Source organism: Scyliorhinus canicula, chromosome 2 (genome assembly GCF_902713615.1).
Source record: "Scyliorhinus canicula chromosome 2, sScyCan1.1, whole genome shotgun sequence".
Lineage (NCBI taxonomy): Eukaryota > Metazoa > Chordata > Chondrichthyes > Carcharhiniformes > Scyliorhinidae > Scyliorhinus > Scyliorhinus canicula.
In genome coordinates, this window is record NC_052147.1 from 57,266,906 (window position 1) to 57,291,016 (window position 24,111).

The following is a 24,111-nucleotide window of genomic DNA, read 5'->3' on the forward strand; positions in this document are numbered from 1 at the left end:
CACCGGCCATTTTTCCAAGGGGTCCCGAGTCAACCCTACTCAGTGAAAATCCAGTGTCAGTGGCCTGGAGTTATGAGGAAAGATGGGGGAACTACAAGTTTCACTGAGGAAAGGCGGCGTTGGAAAGGCAACCTCATGATGACTGGTGGAAATGATTCTTACCTTCTTGAAATGCTGCCATTTGTGTGGTGAAAATTGCAAAAATAAAGTACTAAAAAGAGCATTAAAGGAGATGCAATGCTCAGTCATTAAGTTACAACTTGCACAAACCCACCAGAATTTATATAAAGTAGCAAATTGTGCAAGAAATGTTTATTTGCAAATCTGCTTTAAAATAACGAATGGGAGTGGTATAGGAGAGGAAAAATCAGTCACATGTGGAGTCACATCTAGGTCAGGCCGGGTAATTAGGAATGGGTACTAAATATTGATCTTGCCAGTGGCATCTATATACCCAGAAAGGTTTATTTTTTAAAAAACTTAGGCTAAACATAATCTATTCTGTAATTACTAGATGTACTCAATTTGTGAATATCACCACACATATCATCACCCAACTGTTAAGAAAAAATATGCAGACTAGATTGTATTCAGGAAACTTCCAAGGTGACCAATAATTCCATTCCCCCATTACATTTTTAGCACCTTTGAGGAAGAGAAAAAGCGACAGTTTCAGTTGGGAGTAGGAAGTAAGAACGGCAGGGTCAAGTGAGCTGATCATTTTGGAAACTAGATCAGAGGAAGAGTGTACAAGAAATCAAAGAATTGAAGATTAGTATTACAACTCTACAGATCAACCATCTCAAAAGACAAGTAAATATGATCACCAAGCATCACAAATGGTTAGCAGAGAAAACTCATGATTAAGTTCCAAAGGCAAGCAGCAAAGGACCTATTTCAATGTAAACAAATTATTTTCAAGATCATGCACATTTGGGACGTTCCAGCATAACAGCAGAAGTTGGTAAAGTAAATCAACAGCATTATTGAAATCTTTACATGAACTAGATTTAGAAATACAAACGTAATCTAATTGGGGAGTTTCCCTTCAAATCTTCTTAAAACAGCAAGCTCCATTTAATATTTCTTTTAAAGATGAGGGTTGGAGGAACATCCAAGTTTTTTTTTCGTTTTTACATGTATTGCGTGTTTTATTAAATTGAAATTAAATTGAAAGTCAAGCAAATTTTGATCATCAGATGATTCATACACGTACGTTGTGCCTGAATCACCCTTCTACATCGGGCCATTTTAGTGTAAAAGGAGCACTTCACATTAGGTACTGACATTATGCTGACCCAATTTGCTCACTTCCAATTCTTTGCATCTCCAGTATGACTTTGTACGCTAATAAGGTTTACAAAAACTGAGGATTTTCTGTACTTAGTAGCTTGACACCTCAATGCAGCTACATAGATTGGTGCCAGTACAATCACTATCATGGTTGCTGAATGACAGATAGAATTCCTACTATTCTACTACAGCACATACTCGGAGCGAACTAAAATTGTTAATACACCACAGCATCAAGGGACTGGCAGGGGATAGTGGGGGCAGCATAGGGTCTCGTTTTACACGGACGATCTGTTGCTCTATTTATTAAATTCTTTGGAAGGTATTGTGGGGATTATGGCCATATTGGAGGAATTTGGCCAGTTCTCGGGATATAAATTGAATATAGGGAATAGGAAGGTTTTTCTGATTCAAGTGAGGGGGCAGGAGAAGAGGCTGGGGGAGTTGCCATTTAGAGTAGTAGGGTCGAGCTTTTGGTGTTTGGCTATTCAGGTGGCGCAGTGGTAGGAGCAGCTACACAAGCTGAATTTGGCTCGATTGGTGGAACAGATGAAGAGGATTTTAGGAGGTGGGGTATGCTCTCGCTGTCTCTGGCGGGATGGGTGCAGTTGGTGAAGGTGACGGTTCTCCCAAGGTTCTTGTTTGTGTTCCAGAATCTCCCGATCTTTATCCCAAGGCTTTTTTTAGGAGGGTGAATTCACTGATTTTGGGGTTTGTTCGGGTGGGTAAAGTGAAGGTGCTGCTGGAGCGGCGAATATAGCCATGGTTTGGAGGTGGGTGGTGGGGGAGTGGTTGGTGTGGGAATGGATGGAGGCAGCCTCTTGTATGGACTCGAGCTTGGGAGCACTGTTGACGATGCCTTTACCATTCTCACCGGCTAGGTACTTCACTAGCCTGGTAGTGGTGGAAGTCCTGAGGGTATGGGAATAGTGGAGGCAGCACCTGAGGCTGGAGGTGGCATCGGTTTGGGCACCGATTTGCGGGAATCATAGGTTTGCTCTGGGGGAGCTGGACGGGGGGGTTCCGAGGGTGGCAATGGGTGGATATTTAGCGGTTTGGAGACCGATTCGTTGGGGGCAGCTATTCATGCTTGCAGAGGTTGGTGGAGGAATTGGAGTTGCTCGCCGGGAATGGCAGGCGAGGGATTTTGTAAGGAAGCAGTCCTTTCCTTACCTGCCACCCCAAGAGCTGCAGGACAAGGTGGTGTCAAAAACAGGGATTGGTGAGGGTAGAGTGCCAGAAATTTAGAAGGAGTTGATGTAGCGGGACAGAGCCTCGATAGGGGTAGTGAAGCGTAAGTGGGAGAAAGAGCTGGGGAGGGAGGTGGAGGCTGGGGTATGGGAGGAGGCTTTGAGGAGGGTGAATGCATCCTCGTCGTGTGCTAGGCTTAACCTTATTCAGTTTAAGGTGGCCCACAGGACACATATGACGGTGACCAGGATGAACAGGATTTTTGAAGGGGTGGAAGATAGGTGTGAGCGGTGTGCGGATGGGCCCGCGAATTATGCACACATGTTTTGGGCCTGTCCGAACCGTGGGCGATTCTGGCAGGGGCTTGCCGATGTTATATTGGGGGGGGGGGGGTTATTGGAGGTGAAGGTGGTCCCGAGTTCAGAAGTGGCGATCTTTGGAGTGTCAGAAGACCCGGGAGTCCAGGGGGCAAGAGAGGCCAATGTCTTGGCCTTTTCCTCCCTGGTAGCCCAGAGATGGATCTTATTAGAATGGAGGGACTCAGGGTCATCAAAGCCAGGGGCGTAGGTGAGTGAACTGGCAGAGTTTCTTAGGCTGGAGAAGATAAAGTTCACCGTGAGGGGGGTCTGTGGAGGGGTTTGCCTGGAGATGGCAGCCATTCATCAACTTCTTTGAGAACAATTAAGATGTCAGCAGCCCCGGGTCACTATCCATGTGGAGTTTGCACATTCTCCCAGCGTCTGCGTGTGTCTCACCCCCACAACTTAAAGATGTGCAGGGTAGGTGAATTGGCCACGCTAAATTGTCCCTTAATTGGGGAAAAAAGAAGTATTGGGTACTAATATTACTGCCACAATTTGCCAGGCATCAAAATTGAATTCTTATCTTGGCAAAATCAGCTGCTGCATTGGACATGCCAATAATTCACAAACAGCTAAAATCTATTAATATATGCAAGACTAATGGTGACGATTTGTATTTGTTAATTACATGCTTGCAAATAACATCCGAAGTACATTTAATTAATATTTGAATGTTTACAGAAACATCTGATCAAAATTCTCTTCCCTACTTCTCTTATTTTTCAAAGTGCTCTATCTAAATGCAGTGGGTTTATCCAAGTTATGTTATAACATTAATGATGGAACATTGCCCCTCTTTTGATGCTCTACTTTTCTTTGCATGTACCACCAGACAAATGACAACGTTTCTAGAAGGGAAGAATAATTTCCACCAGTCACCATCACAATCTTGTTTTCTACTTAGACATGAGTTTTGACCTCCTAAAGCTACCAAATATTCTGGTTCCCGTTCCCACACATGCACAAACCTACACAGACTCCAAGTTGAATTTCAAGCACCAGCCATCCTTCTACATATGCACTCCAAAATAAAATGGAATGACATCCACAATTTTTTTTTACATATACTGAGGCCAGTTTGAAGTCCGTGTAACAAAAGTTGAAAAAACAGTCTTGCAGTCAAGAACATAAAAAATAGACTTTACAGATCCTTAAGACTGCCACACCATTCAAAACGGTCATGACGGATAGTCAACCTCAATTCTACTTTACTGCTCACCCCCCATTTCCTTATTCCCTGATAAATCAAAAATCTATCACCTCCATCTTAAATATACCCAACAAGGTTCTGCCCCCAACAATGTCGCAGGCCCTGATCTCCTTGATTTTGAAGCGGGACAAGGACCCGGTCCAGTGCGGGTCCTACAGGCCCATCTCCCTCCTGAATGTTGACGCCAAGCTGTTAGCAAAGGCCCTGGCAACCAGGATAGAGGACTGTGTGCCAGGGGTAGTCCATGAAGACCAGACGGGGTTCGTGAAGGGACGCCAACTTAACACAAATGTCCGGAGATTGTTAAATGTGATTATGATGCCAGCAGTGGAAGGGGAGGCGGAGATAGTGGTAGCGTTGGACGCGGAGAAGGCATTTGACAGGGTGGAGTGGGAATACTTGTGGGAGACGTTGGAAAGGTTTGGGTTTGGGGAGGGATTTATCAAGTGGGTAAAACTGCTCTATTCAGCTCCGATGGCAAGTGTGGTAACAAACGGGAGGAGGTCAGAATATTTTGGGCTCCATCGAGGTACTAGGCAGGGATGTCCCCTATCCCCCTTACTCTTTGCACTAGCGATTGAGCCGTTGGCGATGGCACTGAGGGGTTCAGGGGGGTGGAGAGGACTGACAAGGGGAGGGGAGGAACATCGGGTCTCGCTCTATGCGGATGATTTGTTGTTGTATGTGGCAGACCCGGAGGGGGGAATGCCGGAGGTAATGGGGATACTAGCGGAGTTCGGGGACTTTTCGGGGTATAAATTAAATCTGGGGAAAAGTGAGGTCTTTGTAATACACCCGGGAGACCAAGGGGAGGGAATTGGGAGGCTCCCCTTCAAAAGAGCAGTTAAAAGTTTTAGGTATTTGGGGGTGCAGGTGGCAAAGAACTGGGGGACCCTCCACAAGTTGAACTTTTCCAGACTGGTGGAACAGATGGAGGAGGAGTTTAAGAGGTGGGACATGGTGCCGCTGTCGCTGGCAGGGAGGGTGCAGTCAGTTAAAATGACGGTCCTCCCGAGGTTCTTGTTTTTGTTCCAGTGTCTGCCCATCTTCCTCCCCAGGGCCTTTTTCAAGAAGGTAACGAGTAGTATCATGGGGTATGTGTGGGCACATGGCACCCCGAGAGTTAGAAGGGTCTTTTTGGAGCGGAGTAGGGATAGTGGAGGGCTGGCGTTACCCAACCTTTCAGGATATTACTGGGCGGCAAATACATCGATGGTACGAAAGTGGATGATGGAAGGGGAGGGGGCAGCCTGGAAGCGCATGGAGAGGGCGTCCTGCGGCAACATAAGCTTAGGGGCACTGGTAACGGCACCATGGCCGCTCCCTCCCACGAGGTATACCACGAGCCCGGTGGTGGCGGCCACCCTCAAGATCTGGGGGCAGTGGAGGCGACACAGGGGGGAAGTGGGAGGTCTGATAGGGGCACCACTAAGAGGGAACCACAGATTTGCGCCGGGAAACACAGGAGGGGGATTCCAGAGCTGGCAGAGGGCGGGTATTAGACAACTGAGGGACTTGTTTATAGAGGGGAGGTTTGCGAGCCTGGGAGAGCTGGAGGAGAAATTTGGGCTCCCCCCGGGGAACACGTTCAGGTACCTCCAAGTGAAGGCATTTGCCAGACGACAGGTAGAGGGGTTCCCCGCGCTCCCCGACAGGGGGGTGAGTGATAGGGTGCTATCAGGGGTCTGGGTCGGGGAGGGGAAGATCTCGGACATCTATAAGATTATGCAGGAGGTGGAGGAGGTACCAGTAGTGGAGCTGAAAGGTAAGTGGGAGTTAGAGCTGGGGGAACAGATAGAGGACGGGACATGGGCAGACGCCCTGGAGAGGGTCAACTCGTCGTCGTCATGTGCGAGACTAAGTCTCATTCAATTTAAGGTACTGCATAGAGCCCACATGACGGGGACAAGGATGAGTCGGTTTTTCGGGGGGGAAGACAGGTGTATTAGATGTTCGGGAAGCCCTGCGAATCATGCACATATGTTTTGGGCATGTCCGGCACTGGAGGAGTTCTGGAAGGGGGTGGCAGGGACGGTGTCGAGAGTGGTGGGGTCCAGGGTCAAGCCAGGATGGGGACTTGCGATCTTCGGGGTTGGGGTGGAGCCGGGGGTACAGGAGGCGAGGGAGGCTGGAATATTAGCCTTTGCGTCCTTGGTGGCTCGGAGGAGGATCTTGATTCAGTGGAGGGACGCAAGGCCTCCAAGTGTTAACACCTGGTTAAACGACATGGCAAACTTCATCCAATTGGAAAGGATCAAATTCGCCCTGAGAGGGTCGGTGCAGGGGTTTTTCAGGCGATGGCAACCCTTCCTAGACCTCTTGGATCAGAGATAGAAACTGAGGTCGTGACAGCAGCAACCCGGGAGGGGAGGGGGGGACAAAGACGAGCTGACTGTCGGTTCGCCGGCGGGGGGGGGGGGGGGGGGGGGGGGGGGGGGGGGGCGAGTAGTGGGGGGGGGGGGGGAACTTTTCTCTTTTTTTTGTTAAGTAGGGGGGTTTGACTTTGCTTTGTTATAATTTAAATGTAAGTGTAGGGGGGGTTAAAATGTTTGTATTTTGAAAAATTTCTTCAATAAAAATTATTTAAAAAAAAAATATACCCAACAATGGAGCACCAATTGGAAAGACAATTCCAAGGATCACAATCCTCTAAGTGAGGAAATGTCTTCTCACCCGAGTCCTAATTAAACAGACCCTTATCCGGAGGCTTTTAAAAAAAATTCATTCATGGGATGTGGCCTTCGCTGGCTAGGCCAACACTTGTTGCCTACCTCAAATTCCTCTCGAGAAGGTGGTGGTGACCTACCATCTTCAACCACTCCAGTCCCTGTGCTGTAGGTATACCCAGGGTGCTGTTTTGAAGAGTGTTTCAAGATTTTGACTCCATGACAGTGAAGGAATGGCAATAGATTTCCAAGTCAGGATGGCGAGTGGCTCAGAGAGGAACTTCCAGGTGGTTCCATGTATCTGCTGCCCTTGTCCTTCAAGATGGCAGTGGTTGTGGGTTGGGAAGGTGCTGCCTAAGGAGCCCAAGTTTCTGCAGTGCATCTTGTAAATGGTTCAGACTGCTGCCACTGTTCTTCTGTAGTGGAGGGAGTGAATGATTGTGGAAGGGGTGCCAATCATGCAGGCTGTTTTGTCCTGGATGGTGTAAAGCTTCTTCAATGTTGTTAGAGCTGCATTCACCCAGGCAAGTGGACAGTTTACCATCACTCTCCTGAATTGTGCCTTATAATTGGCTTTGAAGAGTCAGGAGGTGAGTTTCTCATTGCAGGATTGCTAGCCTCTGACTTGCTCTTGTAGCCAGTGTTTATATGGCTCATCCAGTTCAGTTTCTGGTCAACGGTAACCCGCAGGATGTTTCCCAGTGACATTTAGCCATAACTAGTGTTCTAAATTCCCTGACTAGATGAAACAATCTCTCAGTTTCTACCCTGTTATGCCTCTTCAGAATCTTGCATGTTTCAATTAAATCACATTTCATTCTTAAGAGATGAGAGGCCCAATTAACTGTGCGGGAGACCAAAGGTGAGGTTCCCAATTGCAGGATGAAACTCAAAATTAAGTTGATGGAAACTGAGCTTCTTGGCTGCCAGCATTGGGAATCTCTTTTTAATACATTTAATTGTAATGCATCATATTAAAAGGCAACCTGACCAGAATTAAGTGCATCTTTCCAATCAAGTAATCACTGCATTTGAAACATGTGCCTTCAGATTCCTTCAGCATGATGTGCAGCAGGTGAAGCAGTCTTCATGTAAAAAGTGCCCAGGACAGAAGGAAGATCCATCTGCTCCCATCCTTGAAACCAAGGCCTCCTGACTTTCCCAGACGGCCGAGAGGACCACCTGTAGGGAGGAATCGCTGAATTGTGGGACTACGCTTGGATATTTGTCATTTTTGTATGGGGTATGCAGCAGCTCCAGGGAATAGGTGCAGGGGGGAATTGCAGTAGCTCCAGGATCCAGGTAGCAGTGGAGAGGGGATGGCAGCAGTTGTTGTGCCCAAATCCTCTTTGACAATGAATGAATGCCTGCCTGGGTGTCTTTTAAATATGCCATGGGACCTTCAAGCCATGCGAGGTAATGGCAAAGGTGTCAACTTCAAGTCTGTTGCAGGATTGGCTGTACTTCTCAAGCATGAATACTTAATTGGCTGGTGACGTACATTCGTGCACGGCCAACCCGTCCCACCTACAACTAGAAATGCCACACTCCAGGTCTTGCCACCAAAAAAAACTTAGCTACTACCGGTAGATTCTGCCCCCAATTGCTCTCTAAATGACCCACAATCAAAAATGTGTGAGAGAAGCATTAGAGCTAGTATTGTGTTCCACTAGAGGAATGAACAGATACCTTTCTGCTTCTGACAGAAAAAAAATGCTACTTCAGTAAGGATTAATCTTTCAAGAGAAAAGAAAATACAAAATGAACTCTCTCTGTAATACTTCATTATAAATATTTTTGACTAAATGTGGGCCACTTTAAGGATTAAATTTAAATTTGTTTATACTTGCAATATCACCTTGCTGGAAATGGTCAAACTAGGGCAAAAGACTGGAGAATTGCGAAGGAAAGGATGAAAAATCTAAACCACTTACACTTGAACTTTCAACGGTTTAAGATTAAATTTGTACAAAATCTACAAACTATGTCAGAATTTTCTTATATTTGTATCATTACCACCTTTTTTAAAAAAAGTTGCAGCATTCTAGTGCCTATAGAGGCGGTAGATGTCATTGTTCCATTAACAGTGGAATTACTATGGTATAATTGGATCCAATTCTATTTCAAAGTTAATGAATCAAGGAAAAAAAACCTCTGATTTCTCACTGTGGATGTCTTCAATGTGTCTAATAAAAATGTATGTGCCAGATCATCAAAGCTAACTGGTTTTGTTCAGTAATGTGTTTAATTTTAACAGAAATGCTGCTAGAAAACCCCTTAATCCAATATGTCAAATAGACATTTTATGCATCTAATTCCTTGGAGGAACATTGTTACTGTACAGGGAGAATTGGAGCATGCCATACTCTTTAAATAGCTGACTGTCATTCTGGACAATACATTCACTTTGCACTCAGCATGTATACTGTACAAAAGCATTTTTTTATGAAGCATGTTTCACTTATTTTTTAATTTTAGAGTGCCCAATTGTTTTTTCCAATTAAGCAGCAATTTAGCGTGGCCAATCCACCTAACCTGCACATCTTTGGGTTGTGTGGGTGAAACCCACACAAACACAGGGAGAATGTGCAAACTCCACACGGACAGTGACCCAGGGCCAGGTTCTGAACCCAGGTCCTCAGCGCTGTGAGGCAGCAGCGCTAACCACTGCGCCGCTCCCATGTTTCACTTATTTACTTGAATGCTGCAAGTTTCTTCTGACAGATGTAATCACTGGAGCATCACTGCATCCACCTGTCTACTAATTTTAACAAATGTTATGCAAGAGAATTAATATAACAGTGCCCAGTTAAAAACAGCTGGCGCATGACAGGAAGAGACATATGTTTTATTCTTTCATCTCATTGTCATTTATACATTCTCCCCGTATATACGCATCACATATATTTAGAAATTGTAATCTCCTCTAGCACACAATTAAACTAATAGTTCTGTGAACCCATACAATGAAGTGCCTTTCCACAAAGCTCACAGAATGTTATTAAACCTAATGTCCAAGTCAAAGGCTGCGGAGGTAACAACTGATGTACTGTTATTGATGCAATTGCCAATCAGGAAAAAAATCATGCTAAACCTATAGTAAAGCACAAAACATCCAGTTTTTCCTATATTATTAGGAAGCCAATTAATGAAAGCAACAAATGTTATTCCGTGAACACTAATTTCAAGATAGGATACAATTTATATCTCATCTTGTCCTACCTCATACACGTCCATGGTACGCTTTTTGTGTTCAGACATCTCACTTTTTAACCACCCCTTTACAGCTTCTTCATGATCTTTATTTTTTTAAATCCTCTTTCTGTCTTAACTCAACCACTTTATCCTTAGTATCTTCAATTTTAATTTGAACTCTCACTGCCCTGTCTGCTTGCCTCCTTTCAGCTTCACCATCACAATACACTAACACACCCATGGCGACCATCCTCAATTCTTCATTAGAAGAACTTGCAATCTTGAACGTCTCCACCAATCGCAGAGCTATCTTTAAAATCACTCTCCCAATTCTTACACATCTTATCCACCTTAAATCCTCCACTCTCATCTTCTAAACTTGTAAAATATGACCCCTTTGTTCCTTTCAAGTGCTCTCTTGAACTCTCTCTTCTCTGACGTTATTAATCCTGACAATGATGACGCTTAACTGCATCCATAAATGTTTGGCCACTATCGTTAATATCTCCATTCCCCAGTAGATTCCAGATGATCACCCATCGCTATCTTTCCCCTTCTAAAAAGAACACTAAGGTGTTCCACAGTCCATATCTTATGGACAATCTCAGAGCTGACTGATACCATTAGATCAATTTTCACAGGCTTAATCAGCAACACCACTCCTCCTCTAGGTAAAGTCCGCATATTACTCCCCAGACCTACTCCGACTGACCTCCCTCCCTTGCATTTAATCTTCACCCCGATATCAAATGCTAGACGTTTGTACACCTCTATTTCTAAAAGCAGGGCCATCCACATAACCTCCTCTGCCCCTCCACCTCCTCTAGCCTCTCCCTGGCACTCGTTCATCCCACATTGGCACTCAGATATCCAGCACTCAAGTTCAGACTTTGCTGAATTCGGAATCCAACAGCATCTGCTATTAGTTAGACTTATCTTTGATTAGGTTTTTCAACTTTTTTGCATGGCCACAAGTGTAAGCTTTTAATGGCATGGGGAGCAAACAAGGCATCAAGGACCCAAGTGGTCAGAGCCAGCAACGGTGCATCGCGCAAACCATTCGGATTGAAAGATTATGAAATTAACCACACAAGAACTGAGAAATAAGTGCAGCTTAAAATGGGTGAATGTCAAATCAAGTACAAAAAAATAAATAAAGAGAGGTAAAGAAAGATTGAACGAGAGAAACAAGTAACATTTCTAAACTCTTCAACAATGAAAATATGAAGGAATAAAACTCCAAATCTGTGAATGCAATTTTCAATGCCAGAGATTGATTGGTAGTAATTAACATTTACTACACAATTAAGAATATTTAAACCGGGATAATGATCAGAAAAAGTCACTAAAAACTTAATTCTGCGACAAGTTTATTACCAGTATATCATTGAAAACATTTCACTGACAAGATGTAATTTTTGTAAAGCCAACAGCAGAGTGATATTTCTAGGGCTAGTAACATTTAGATATTGAGTTTCATCACACACATTGACTCACCTCCTGAATTTGCTGCACTATTTGCACATAACTAATAGTGAGCACCATTTGCCTCACCACTATTTTAACAGCAAAGTCTAGACCATTTTCTCTCTCAAGAACCCCCCTACCTAACTCCTAATTACCCAAATATGGCATCATTAATTTCTCCCTATCTTCTAATTTACAATGCATCATTTTTAAAAAAAACTATCAACCTTGTGACATCCATTCTTGACCATTCCATTTCTCTCATTCTCTTTATAGCAGAGTTAATTTTCAACTTCACTGCCTGGTTAGTAACTCACAAAACTTCACATACCCGTTATAAAGCCCGATTTTCATTTCCACCGGGATGAAAATACGGCTGGTTGCATAAGAGACTGGCAATCTTCACCACCAGATTAGCATTTAGGCAGCAAAGTTGAACATTGAGTCTGATTAGTGTCTCCAATCTCTTAATGCTTTGATGCTCCTTAATGCTTTAACAGCGAGTCAGAAAGTTACACGTTAAGCCAAACTTCATGACTTATGCACAAAAATAAAGGCCGACGGTGTAGCACTAACATTTGGATGAGACATTAACCAAGGTCATTTTTGTACCCTCATGGGCAGACATAAAGAATTCCAGGACACACTTTCAACAAGTAGTGGGCGAGTTCTCTCTGGTGTCCTTGTTAACATTTATCCCTCAATCAACATCAGAAAAAAATTCTGATCATTATCCGAATGCTATTTATGTAATCTTGCTGAACGCAAGTTGATCTTCGTTGCTCCTGCACTGACTATACTTCAAAAGTACTCAATTAGCTCTAAAGTGCTTGGAGATATTTTGATGTCCTGAAAGGTGCTATATAAAGGCAAGTATTACTCTTTTTCTTTGTTGCCACCCAAATAAACATTCATCTCTCCAAACAATTCTCTGTAATTTAATTTCTGTCCCACCCCCCCAACACTGAGAATACTTTCATTCCATCTATTTGTGAAGTGTCTTGAGGAGCCTATTCTGTTAATGTGCTAAGAAAATGCAAGTTGTCGCCTTAGTAAAAGTCACTAATGTTTTGCATGTGTGAGATGAGGCTCGTTGCCTCATTTTTCGCCCTTATGCTCTCTACTATATTCAGTACTTTTTCCACCATCTGTCTTAGGTCATAGAATTTATAGTGCAGAAGGAGGCCATTTGGCCCATCGAGTCTGCACCAGCCCTTACAAAGAGCACCCTACTCAAGCCCACGTAATCCACCCTATCCCCGTAATCCAGTAACCCCCACTTAACCTTTTTGGACACTAAGGGCAATTTAGCACGGCCAATCCACCTAACCCACAAATCTTTGGACTGTGGGAGGAAGCTGGAACACCCGGAGGAAACCCACGCACACACGGGGAGAACGTGCAGACTCCGCACAGACAGTGACACAGCCGGGAATCGAACCTAGGACCCTGAAGCTTTGAAGCAATTGTGCTAATCACTATGCTACCGTTCTGTCTTCTGTGGTTCTTATTCACCACAATGGGCTCTCATACCTCTACATGGTGTGGTGTAGCTCTAAATCTCAACATTTTAAAATTCTGTTCTTGTACTATCATCTCCACTATAGACCTTCACCGTAGGTAGCATCCTATCAATCATATTACACTTCTGCAACATCACTCACAATGAGTAAATTTTGATATATACACTACCTACCACTATCAAAACCGATTCAATGCTGCTACACTGTCCATGAAGAGATGTCATACCAAAGGCACCTTTTTGATACCCATCACCACTAACGTTTGATCCTGACCTGGCAGCTCTTCCATGGCCCCCTCATACTAAAGCATTGGGCACACAACCATGACCTTAGTTTCATCCTGAACCCGTAATTGACCAGTTGGCAGAACCTCATTAATTCTTCCACCTCAAAAACACTGCGTGTTTATGCTTCTACTTTTGCCCCAATTGATGGATTTCTCCAGTCACCTCCTCACTGGCCTACCCCATCTCAAATGTACAGGGTTCAATCATTAGGAAACGCAATATGCACAGTGGATGGCAGCCTGCTGACTAGCATCAAAGGGAAAGACAATGGCAGACAGCTCATAGTCTTGAGGTGCAGAATATCTTGCCATTTTCTTGCAAAATTTAAACCCTGATCCACAAATTATTCCAGACCAGAACTCATCAATCCATAGTGTCTTGTCTCTCCTCGCTTTTTGAAAAAGTACAAAAACAAGCAGGTATTTTGCCAAGGGATCTTTTTATATTGCATTTTACACTAATCTTATTCTATTCTACAAACCTGCCATTATTAAAATTCTGAACTGGGATATATGCTGTTTAAAAGCCCAAAAATGTCTACACTGATGAACATGGGCGGCACAGTGCTTATCACTGTTGCTTCACAGCGCCAGGGACCCAGGTTTGATTCGCAGCTTGGATCACTGTCTGTGCAGAGTCTACACGTTCTCTGTGTCTACGTGGGTTTCCTCCGGGTGCTCCGGTTTCTTCCCACAAGATTGTTAGGTGATTTAGGCATTCTGAATTCTCCCTCAGTGTACCTGAACAGCTGCCGGTGAGAGGATTTTCAGAGAAACTTTATTGCAGTGTCAATGTAAATCTACTTGTGACACTAATAAAGATTATTATTCAGAATCCTCACATCTCAGCAAATCCACTGCAGAAGGGAGGAAGGGAGGGGGTGCAACAAACTTGTTTAAAAGCAAATTACTGCAGATGTTGGAATCTGAACGAAAGAGAAAATGCTGGAAAATCTGAGCAAGATTGGCAGCATCTGTAGGGAGAGAAAAGAGCTACCGTTTCGAGTCCGATGACTCTTTGTCAAAGCAGTCTTGTTTAACAGGACCCCAGCGGCTGACTTTTCTCCCTTTCGAAAAGGGAGGCAAATTAGGGCAAGGGAATGGAAGTGACACTCACGATACCAATAGACGGGATAACAGCCCTTGTCCATGACGTTGACTTCATAGAGGCCTCCGCGGACACAGACCGTCTTCACGGTATCCAGCGACGCGTTGTTGACCACGGCCGTGCTGTACTCCCGGTACATGAGCTCGATTCGCAGCGAGTCATAGCCGATGAAGGGTTTCCAGGTCTTGCGGTCCTCCTTGTAAAACCAGCGAACCTCCTCGGAGCCCAGCTCCCCCACCACTTCGTACCGGTGCCGGATGCTGCTGGCCCGGCTCCGCTTGCGGCTCACCGAGGTGTCGCTGCCGCTGAAGTCGGCCTCCTCGTAAGGCAGCGAGGCTTCCGACTCGGCCGTGAACAGGTCGAAGGTCTCCTCGCTCAGCGAGCGGTACATCTCCAGGCCGAAGCGGCCCGATCGCCGGCGCCCTTGCGGCGAGACCTGGGGTGAGGAGCGAGTGGACGACGGCCTCCCGTCGTTCGCCGACGGCAGGGGCGGTGGCGGTGGCGGCGGGGGCTCCATTCTGCGCCCAGGTCTCTCCTCCTTCTGCCGCCTGCCTGCCCGCCCAGCCCAGCTCTCCACTCGGCGGTGTACGGAAGCTGCTCCTACCCGGACTCCGCCTTCTTGCCACTCATGAGGGGGAGGGACCGGGCGGGGTGGGGTGCCCGGTCTGAGTTATCTCCCTGCCAGCCGGCCGGGAAGGGAGGATTTGCGGCTCTCGCTCCCCCCACCCACTTCCCCCGCTGCTTTCACACACGGGAAGGTGCTGCCTCGCTGGCCGGCCTCTAACTGTCAAATAGCGCCGGCAGCCAGCCCCTTCCACCCCAGCGGGCCCGTCCAGCTCGGCCCCCCCCCGGGCCAAAGCCGGCGTCACAACGCGCTGCACGTCAGCCCCTGGAGACCACAAACGGCGGGCGGGCTCCCCGGCATCAGCCCGTCAGGCCTGGGACCCCCGAGGGGACGCGGCTGAGCCGACTCACTGACCGGGCCAGTTGCCATGGGGATTCGGATAGACCAGCTGCGTGGGCCGAGCGGCCTGTGGAAGCAATCCCGACTACATCTAATCTCCACCACCCAGGAAGATGAAAGCATTTCCAGGCACAATAAGTACACTGGACTAATTTAAATTCTGAAAATCTTGCTATATCCTGGTTCTAAAAACTCGAATCTGCATGTAAACTCTTATTTGTTTACAATTGCTGCACCTGAAAAGATGATGCGCATCGATTTTACTCATTCAGGAAATGCAGGCATCGCTGACCAGGTCGCCATTGTTGCCTACCCCGAATTTCCTTTTAGAAATTGGTGAACCATCTTCTTCAACATTTCCGAGAGCAATCACAAATTGCTCTGGGTCACAATTAAGCCACACTGGCCAAGGACAACAGATTCTCTTCTCTAAAGGACATCAGCCAACCAGATGGGTTTCCATGACAATCTCTTACCTTCATGCAGGGGTGTAGTGCCCACTTACTTACCTGGCAGGGGTAAAACCATGTTCAAGAAGTTGGTTCGTTCAGGTCGGGGCTAGCCCATTGCACTTCGGGTGTTGCGATGTCCCCAAATGCGGGATACTCGACTGCAAAATTTGTAGTGCCCAATTTTGAGATGCTGAAACTCTAAGAAAATGTGTAGGCCATATCATTTCTAAATTTCTAAATCTACTATTAGATTCTTTTCTGATGTATTAATCACTTGAGTCCTCAACAGTCAGTAAAACTATACTTTTAAAATGAAAAATATTAGTGCTGGTAGGCGGAAGGAATTTTACATTGAACAGTGTAGTATTTTGAATCATTGTCTTTAGCATAGCTAGAATTTAATTGTGCAATAGTTTAATTATTTAATTCAAACCTATTAAAAACATGAATTACAGAAAAACTTTACTTACCAAAATGAAGCCACAATAATTCCACAACAGGTCTGTTGCACATTTCTTAAGGAAGAGGCTGATCCTGTCCTTGAGTTCTTTGCCTATTGGTGACGTGTGGTGTTGGATCCCAACGCATGTAGTCTTACAAACATACATGCTGATACTCGGTTTATGAGAATTCTTGAGCGCAAAGGTCTTACAGTTAAGTTCATATTCCGAATCCTTACTCCCGTTCTTCAGTTCTGCTTGGAATTGCTTGTGTACAAACAAAATAAAAGAAATAAAACCAGAAAATGCTGGATTAACTCAGCAGGTCGGGCAGCATCTGTGGAGAGAGAAACAGTTAACATTTCAAGTCTATTGTGTTGTCCAGCTTCCTCCACATACTTTCTGAATGCAGGAATTATAGAAGTAGGTGATAATTTAATCTGCTTCCAGAGAAAAGATATTGCTGATTCTCCATAACCTGGTGGCATTCAACTTGGCCTGTAGCCTTGGTAAAGAACATGCAATCAGAGGTCCATAACTGGATTGGGCTTCAGAGGCTGAAGGAGAGCCTTTCAATTACATAGTTGTGAACATTTGATTTTCTAAATTATTAACGAGACTGATAAGAAACTGCTGATAATTTAGCACAGGGCTAAATCGCTGGCTTTGAAAGCAGGCCAGCAGCACGGTTCGATTCCCGTAACAGCCTCCCCGAACAGGTGCCGGAATGTGGCAACTAGGGGCTTTTCACAGTAACTTCATTTGAAGCCTACTCGTGACAACAAGCGATTTTCATTTCATTTCATTTCATTTCATAATCTCACCGTTGCTCCCGGACAAAATCGTACTAAACTTTCCCTGTGCGATGGCAACTTCGGCGTTTTTTTTTGTGACAGGTTGTTCTTTCAGGTCCAAACAAAAAGCATATGCGAAGAAAGATCATTTTGTCTGCATGCACAATTGTGCATTGCATTTCTGCGAATTCATATAATGTGTGATACATCGGAGCTAATTCTAAGCAAGACACAATCGGATGTCGCTCTCTGCCGATGAGCATCAGGTGTCGCTCTGTGCTGTGCGTTTCGGATCCGCTGGAGAGTATGGGAGGGGTTCTGGGCCTGCTGGGTAGGTTTGGAGGGTTCTCGAGGTGTGAACTGAGTGTAGGGAAAAGCCAGGTTTTCTTGGTGAATGAGGCGGGCAAATTTGGTAGTGGGAGGGATGCCATTTATGATAACGAGATATAGGTTTAGGTATTTGGGGATTCTGGTAACGAGGGAACGGGGCTCCATAAATGGAACTTAACATAGCTGATAGAGGAAGCCAGGGAGGATCTTAAGAGGTGGGATACACTGCAGCTGGTGGGGAGGGTCCAGGTGGTGAAAATGAATATTCTGCTGAGGTTCTTGTTTATTTTTCAGACTCTCCTGATCTTTATATCAAAGGTTTTTTTCCAGGAATTGGCCACGATCATTTCGGACTTTGTATGGGCGGGAAAGTGCCGAGGGTCGGGAGGACCCTGCTACTGAGGCAGAGGCAGAGGCCGCGGGTGGGGGAGGGGGCTTGGCGTTGCCAAATCTGCTTCATTATTATTGGGCAGCGAATCTGAATAAGGTGCGGCGATGGTAGGAAGGAGAAAGGGTAGAGTGGGTTAGGATGGAGGAGAAATCTTGACGCCGCTGTTTGAATTGGGGGGGGGGGGGCGGGGGATGGATAGTATAAACAGGAGGTGGAGGGAAGTGGGGCTGATCTGTGTTTGGAGGAAGGGTTTGCCAATTTGGAGGAGCTAAGGGAGAGGGTAGAGCTGCCGAGGGGGGAGTGCAATCAGGTATCTGCAGATTCGGGACTTTACGCGAAAAGTCTGGAGGGGGTTCTCTAGGTTGCCTGGATACACCCTGCTTGAGCGACTGCTGTTTCTCGATATGAAAGGGGAGGGAAGAATTAGGGATATATACATGTGGGGGGGGAGGGGGGTGGGGGGGGGGGGGGAGTCTGCCAGGTGGTGAAGATCAAGGAGAGATGGGAGGGGGAGTTGGAAGGGGAGATCAGTTGGGGAGTATGGAGTGGGGCACTGTGTGGGGTGGATGGGACCTCCTCCTGTGCATGGATGGGCCTGATGCAGTTTGGGGTGGTGCACAGGATGCATGTGGCTTGGGCGAGAGTGAGTGGGTTCTTTCGGGGGATAGCAGATGGGTGTGCGCGGGGGGCTAGTGGGTTACGCATACATGTTCTAGGGTTGCGGAGGGTTGGGGGGATTCTGGGCAGGAGTGTTCACTGTCTTGGCTGGGGTGGTAGGGGAGGAGGTGAACCCGGACCCTTTGGTGGTGATATTTGGGCTTTCAGAGAAGCTGGAGATCATGGAGAGGAGGAAGGCCGATGTCATGGCCTTCGCCTCTCTGATTGCACAACAGCGGATTTTGCTGGAGTGGCGGTCGGCATTGCCACCAGGTGTAGCGGCTTGGTTGGGCGGCCTGCGTGACTTCCTGCAGTTGGAGAGGATGGAGTGCAGGTTGGGGGGCTCTACAGAGGGGTTTGGGAGGGGGTAAGGGATGTTAGTGGCTGTGTTTGGGGAGCTGTTCATCGCAGGGGTTGGAGGGGGGGTGACAAAGGGGAAAAAATTTAGCGGACTGGTTGATTGCTGGGAAGTATGTTTCCTAGGGTGTTTGTGTTGTAACCTGTTTTGATGCATGTTTGTAATAAAATACATTTTAAAAAGTCTAAGAGAAACTGTGTTTCAAAAAAATTCTCTTTAACCAATCCTCATAGATTTTCCTGTCAGATGCAGACCTCATTTCATCTTTCATTGCCATTCAAAATGAGCACATATTGCACCACATGGCTGATACGGTTCAAAATGAACTTGCCACTCATTTGGTGCTTAACATATGGCCTATTTTGGAAATTTGGTCTAATTGAGCAGTGCATTTTGCCAGTTATCTCAGGGTGATCTGTTCTGCACAATGTTTACATAAATGAATAGAAATGGTTCACTCCGCTAACCAATATTTTAGTTTAATAACAGTTCCTACAGCAAGGTACAGAACAAAGTCATAAAACAAGAAACGGCCAAAATATAATGAAATTACCAACATGTCAAGAAGACAAACCAAAGCACAGTACAATGACACAAACCAGTGAACAAACAACAGTAAAATGAAGGCCACTCCACAAATCTCTCACCAAATCACTCACTGCAAGTTCTAATCTATGGCTTAAACCAGGATTTTACAAACTGCGGGTCGTGACTCGTGGGTGTGTCGCAGGTGGGTGTTGGGAGGGTCACGAAGCGAATGGTCATGGCGTTCCTGACTGCGGGACAAGTGCCCAACGTCCACGACTGGCTTTTAAGAATGCCGGCCCCGACCGGTTTTAAGTTGAGAATTCCGGCCTTTAAATGTGAACGATGCAGGTGGCATAGAGCAAGTCATGTGCCCGACACATACACTAACATTACCAGCCCTGTATATCTGTGCTTTGGCACAAAATCATGGATTTTGTTCTTACTTTCCAGAGGAGAAGTTTCAGATTTTGAAAGAGAAGTGATGGGTGAAAAATCCTTTTGAGTTTGAGACCCCAGAGTCAATTATTAACTTACAGCTGACTCCAAATGAAGAGACTGAATTTCCACGCCTCACCTGTGACAGCACATTAAAAACATGCCACAAGTCCATGAGGCTGTCAGCATTCTGGAATAGAGTCTCTGAGGCTAAGCAAATCCAGCATTTTGTGGCTATTGCCCTTCACAATGACTTACATATGTGAGGTTGGATTTTCTGTCCTCACAAAGATGAAGACAGCACAAAGGAACCGACTGAACTCTCCACCTGATCTGTTCATTGCCCTCTCCTGCGAACATGATTGGAGTGAGATTGCGAGGATCAAGCAGGCTCACCTGCAGCATTAAAGGTAAGCAAAAATGGTATGTTGCGAACGTCGGCCGGCGTGGGTCTTGAAGGTCGGCTGGTTGGTAAAAGTGGGTCCCGGGGAAAAAAGATTGAAAAACACTGGTTTAAACAATGGCAAATACTATCTGGGTATTGCTCCATAAGTCTATTAGCTACACCTGAATTTTGCTACTTGAGCTTGTAAATTCATCAATAAGAATTTAAATTTTACCCTTTATTCATTTGATATGCCAGCAAAGTTTCTTCCTCATCTCAGTAACTGTGTGGTCAATAATTTCTGCAGCACTAGCAGGAAAGTAATCCAATTCTCATATCCGCTCTATTTCTTAGTTTTGCAGTTTCAGCAAGCCAAACTGGCAGCATAAGGTCTGTTGTTTTGAGCCAAGTAGTACTGTTCACTTTCTCTGAAATGCATTCAGGTTGTCATCAATTTTTCCAAGAGTGTATTTATTTGCTTTTTCGGTGACATGTCACGCAGTGATGTGAGCTTTTGATAGTTTGTGTTCTATAGTTTGTTTTCTGAGCGATTTTAAACATGCACTCGGCTGGATCCATTGTACAACAATTGGCATAAATGTCATTCATTAGAAAGTCTCAATCTCTTGGAAGTGAAAAGTAATAGATTACCAATACTTGCACATACTTTACACCCAGGTTTTTCATCCTTTTAGTCTATACAAGGATGTGTCTCTTCTTATTCCCTCTTCCATATATCTGCGCAGGGATACCAACCTGCCACTGTATCAAGCTCAGTTTTAGTATTACATTGAGTGGTCAGTTTTGAATCTGAGGCAGCTGCAGCAATGAAGCTCTCCTCTCCATTATCACTCAGCTTAACAGACTTGCATGTTCTTTACTTTCTTCGCTTTCTCAACAAAAGGAGGTTCTGCGTTTTTGTTTTGCAGTCATTGTGTGTTGTTATCAGGCCCTGTTATGTTACAGATTTATAGAGGGTCAATGGCTTTTGGGCTGACTCACGAGACAATTGATGCATTGGTATAATTTGGAAGTTCCAACCTCATCAGCATATGAATTGAAAATAAACGCCATATCTTCTCTTGAGTTTCTAATAGAACATAGAACATAGAACAGTACAGCACAGAACAGGCCCTTCGGCCCTCGATGTTGTGCCGAGCAATGATCACCCTACTCAAACCCACGTATCCACCCTATACCCGTAACCCAACAACCCCCCCCTCCCCCTTAACCTTACTTTTTAGGACACTACGGGCAATTTAGCATGGCCAATCCACCTAACCCGCACATCTTTGGACTGTGGGAGGAAACCGGAGCACCCAGAGGAAACCCACGCACACACGGGGAGGACGTGCAGACTCCGCACAGACAGTGACCCAGCCGGGAATCGAACCTGGGACCCTGGAGCTGTGAAGCATTTATGCTAACCACCATGCTATCGTGCTGCCCACAAATGTATTATATTAATTTAACATTATATCAAAAGTACTTATTTCAAAATAAATAATTGAGCTGCTGAGTCACCTTTTATTCACAAAGAAAAATAATTATGGAGGTTAACTTTTCAGTTATATATTTACTCTTTATCTGGGTCTTGGGGTGAGATGCAATACCTTGTCCCACAACCCTGGTTTTATTGACACTTATAATCCAAGAGTACGAGTTTCAGGCATGGAAGAGACAGTCCATGCGTCTTTGTAGCTGAGTTTCCAGGTGGGTGACGAGTGCAGCATCATCAGTGTTCTCTAATGAGGTTGTGATCTGTTTTTGTCTTTACTTTCTGCTTTGATAAATGTAGAGCTTGCAGGATCCATACTTGCTTCCATATCTGCAGGGATGGCAAAAGGTTGAGAACATGAAGAAGATGCCATACAGAGTGGGCCCTTTGGTACATGGGCTAAGGTGTGTCCACAGGATGGAAGATGGTTGTATATCCAAGGACTTTCTGTATGATGAGATAGGTGGAACTTGATGACCAGTGGAATGCCCAAAGCTCCTCTTTAAGGATGCTCGAAAGTGTGACATAAAGGCTCTAAACATTGATTATTGCACCTGGAAGCCTCTAGCTGACAACAGAAGAAAATTGTGAAGCTTTTCTTGGGTTGGCATATGCTACAATATTGATCAGTGACTTGGCAACACGTTCCAACGCTGCAAACAACAACACTTGGAAGCTTCATACGCGGCATTTGAAATGAAATGAAAATCGCTTATTGTCACGAGTAGGCTTCAATGAAGTTACTGTGAAAAGCCCCAAGTCGCCACATTCCGGCGTCTGTCCGGGGAGGCTGGTACGAGAATCGAACCGTGCTGCTGGCCTGCTTTAAAAGCCAGCGATTTAGCCCAGTGAGCTAAACCAGCCCCCATAGCAGAACCTGCCTCTCAATGATTGACTTATTGAGCCATCAATAAAGAGGCACAATATGAAGACACATCATCTGAAATAGATTGGTTGCTGCATGTCCATCACCTTTCATAGATGGAACAATACTGACAACAGCAGAAACTCTTAAGTTTATGCTGGAATTGATTACACTTCCTCAGGCATTGATGGCTTTTCAGCGCTTCTCCCAAGAGATATAGAGCGGGATTCTCCGTTAGCCGATGCCAAAATTGGGAAATGAGATTGGGCAGAGAATTACTTCTGACACCAAAATTACGGCAGACGCCGATTTGACACCAAATCGTGATTCTCCGTCACCTCAAAACAGGGTCAATTTGTTTCACTCCACACGTACAGTAGGCACCGTTTCCAAATCATTAGCAGGCCTGACCCGGTACTCTTCAGGACCCGGCAAATCCCGCACCGTTTTTCATTGGAATTGATTGTGTTTGTAGTCATCTAAGATGGACACTGGGCTACAAAATGGAGAACTGCTAAGACTGCAGGGAAAAAACAGTCATAGTGAGGACAAACAGCTTGCAGAAGACTGTTTTGCATTCTGCATGTACAGAAACCAGTTTCTGGCCAGGTGCAGAGTTTCAGCCAAAGGTGCAAATGGGAAACTGATCTGCATAGTAATGAGGTGATCCAGATCCAGACCCCGGACAATAGAAACATTTAAGTATCAATGGATACTTTTCCATAGATGCCCAGACAGAATGGCGCCAAAGCAACCAACACAAAGAGCCGTAGGGACCGCCCCACCCATCGTGGAACGACCCTCAGATTGGGGAGTTTGAAAGATATCGATTGGGAAAGACCCAATTGAAACCTAGCAGGTGAAAGAGACCGCCCCAAGGGGCACGGACTTCTTGGACCTATAAAGAGAAGGTCAAGCACATGACTCGGTCTGTTGCTTCCAGACTCCGGCCCAGATCGGTTGCATCGCATCTTGACTCCAGTTTCATCACCGGCCGTTGAGCATCAGCCATCGAACTGTAAGTGCCAACACAACGATCGCTACGTGATCCAGACCTTGCTAGATCTTGACAACTTTGCCAATCAGAAAGTTACAGACCAAGAACGGGACGAAGACCTTGCTCCCTGACCTTGCCTGTTCCTGTCTAGATAAGTATTTCGTTGTTTCGTATTAGAAGTAAGTTAGTCTCTTTAGCGTATGCATGTGTATTTATTATATTTGTTATAATAAACACCAATCGTTTGGACTTACTAATCGGTGTACGGATTTATTACTTTGAACCTGACCTTGATATACTTGTGACGGTGTCTGAATACGGCACCTGGCAACTCCGAGCATAATTACACATACAGATCCATAGTAGTGTTAAGCACACGGCCTTTAAACGGAGGCATGTTAATCACACTCCAGTAAAACGAGCAACATTTAGTGGCGACTCCGCCGGGGCGCGGTTACAAGTGGCACCCCCACTCCGTTGAGGACCCAGAAATTTGAATTAGAAATCCAATTAAGGAAAAGGAAAAATCACAAGTAATCAAGGTGTTCAAACCAATAAAGATAATTCGGAAGTGTGTTTTGTGCATGCGTACTAACAGGGTTGTAAGGTTAACCTGAGAGCTTTTTGTTGCGACGAACTGTCGGGAGTTTTTAAGCGGAACATAGCGAAAGCCTTACCCGTCTTGTAAAACATTACCTCAACACCCCCTGTTCCAA

The 24,111-nt window shown here is 45.4% G+C and overlaps 1 protein-coding gene and 1 pseudogene across 4 annotated transcripts in view; one reads left to right on the plus strand and one right to left on the minus strand.

Annotated features, from left to right (window-relative positions):
* Positions 1-15,099, minus strand: part of ddhd1b (DDHD domain containing 1b) — a 107,062-nt gene extending 91,963 nt beyond the window's left edge. Inside the window, exon 1 of one of the 4 annotated variants that reach the window (XM_038779068.1) lies at positions 14,311-15,098. In XM_038779068.1, coding sequence (XP_038634996.1) covers positions 14,311-14,818 — 508 coding nt within the window. In that variant the 5' untranslated portion in view covers positions 14,819-15,098. Of the gene's footprint in view, positions 1-14,310 lie in introns of all 4 variants that reach the window. The other 3 variants (XM_038779059.1, XM_038779076.1, XM_038779083.1) reach the window with 3 other exon arrangements.
* A 667-nt stretch (positions 15,100-15,766) lies between these two features.
* Positions 15,767-15,893, plus strand: LOC119962529 (annotated as a pseudogene).
* The last annotated feature ends 8,218 nt before the right edge of the window (positions 15,894-24,111 follow it).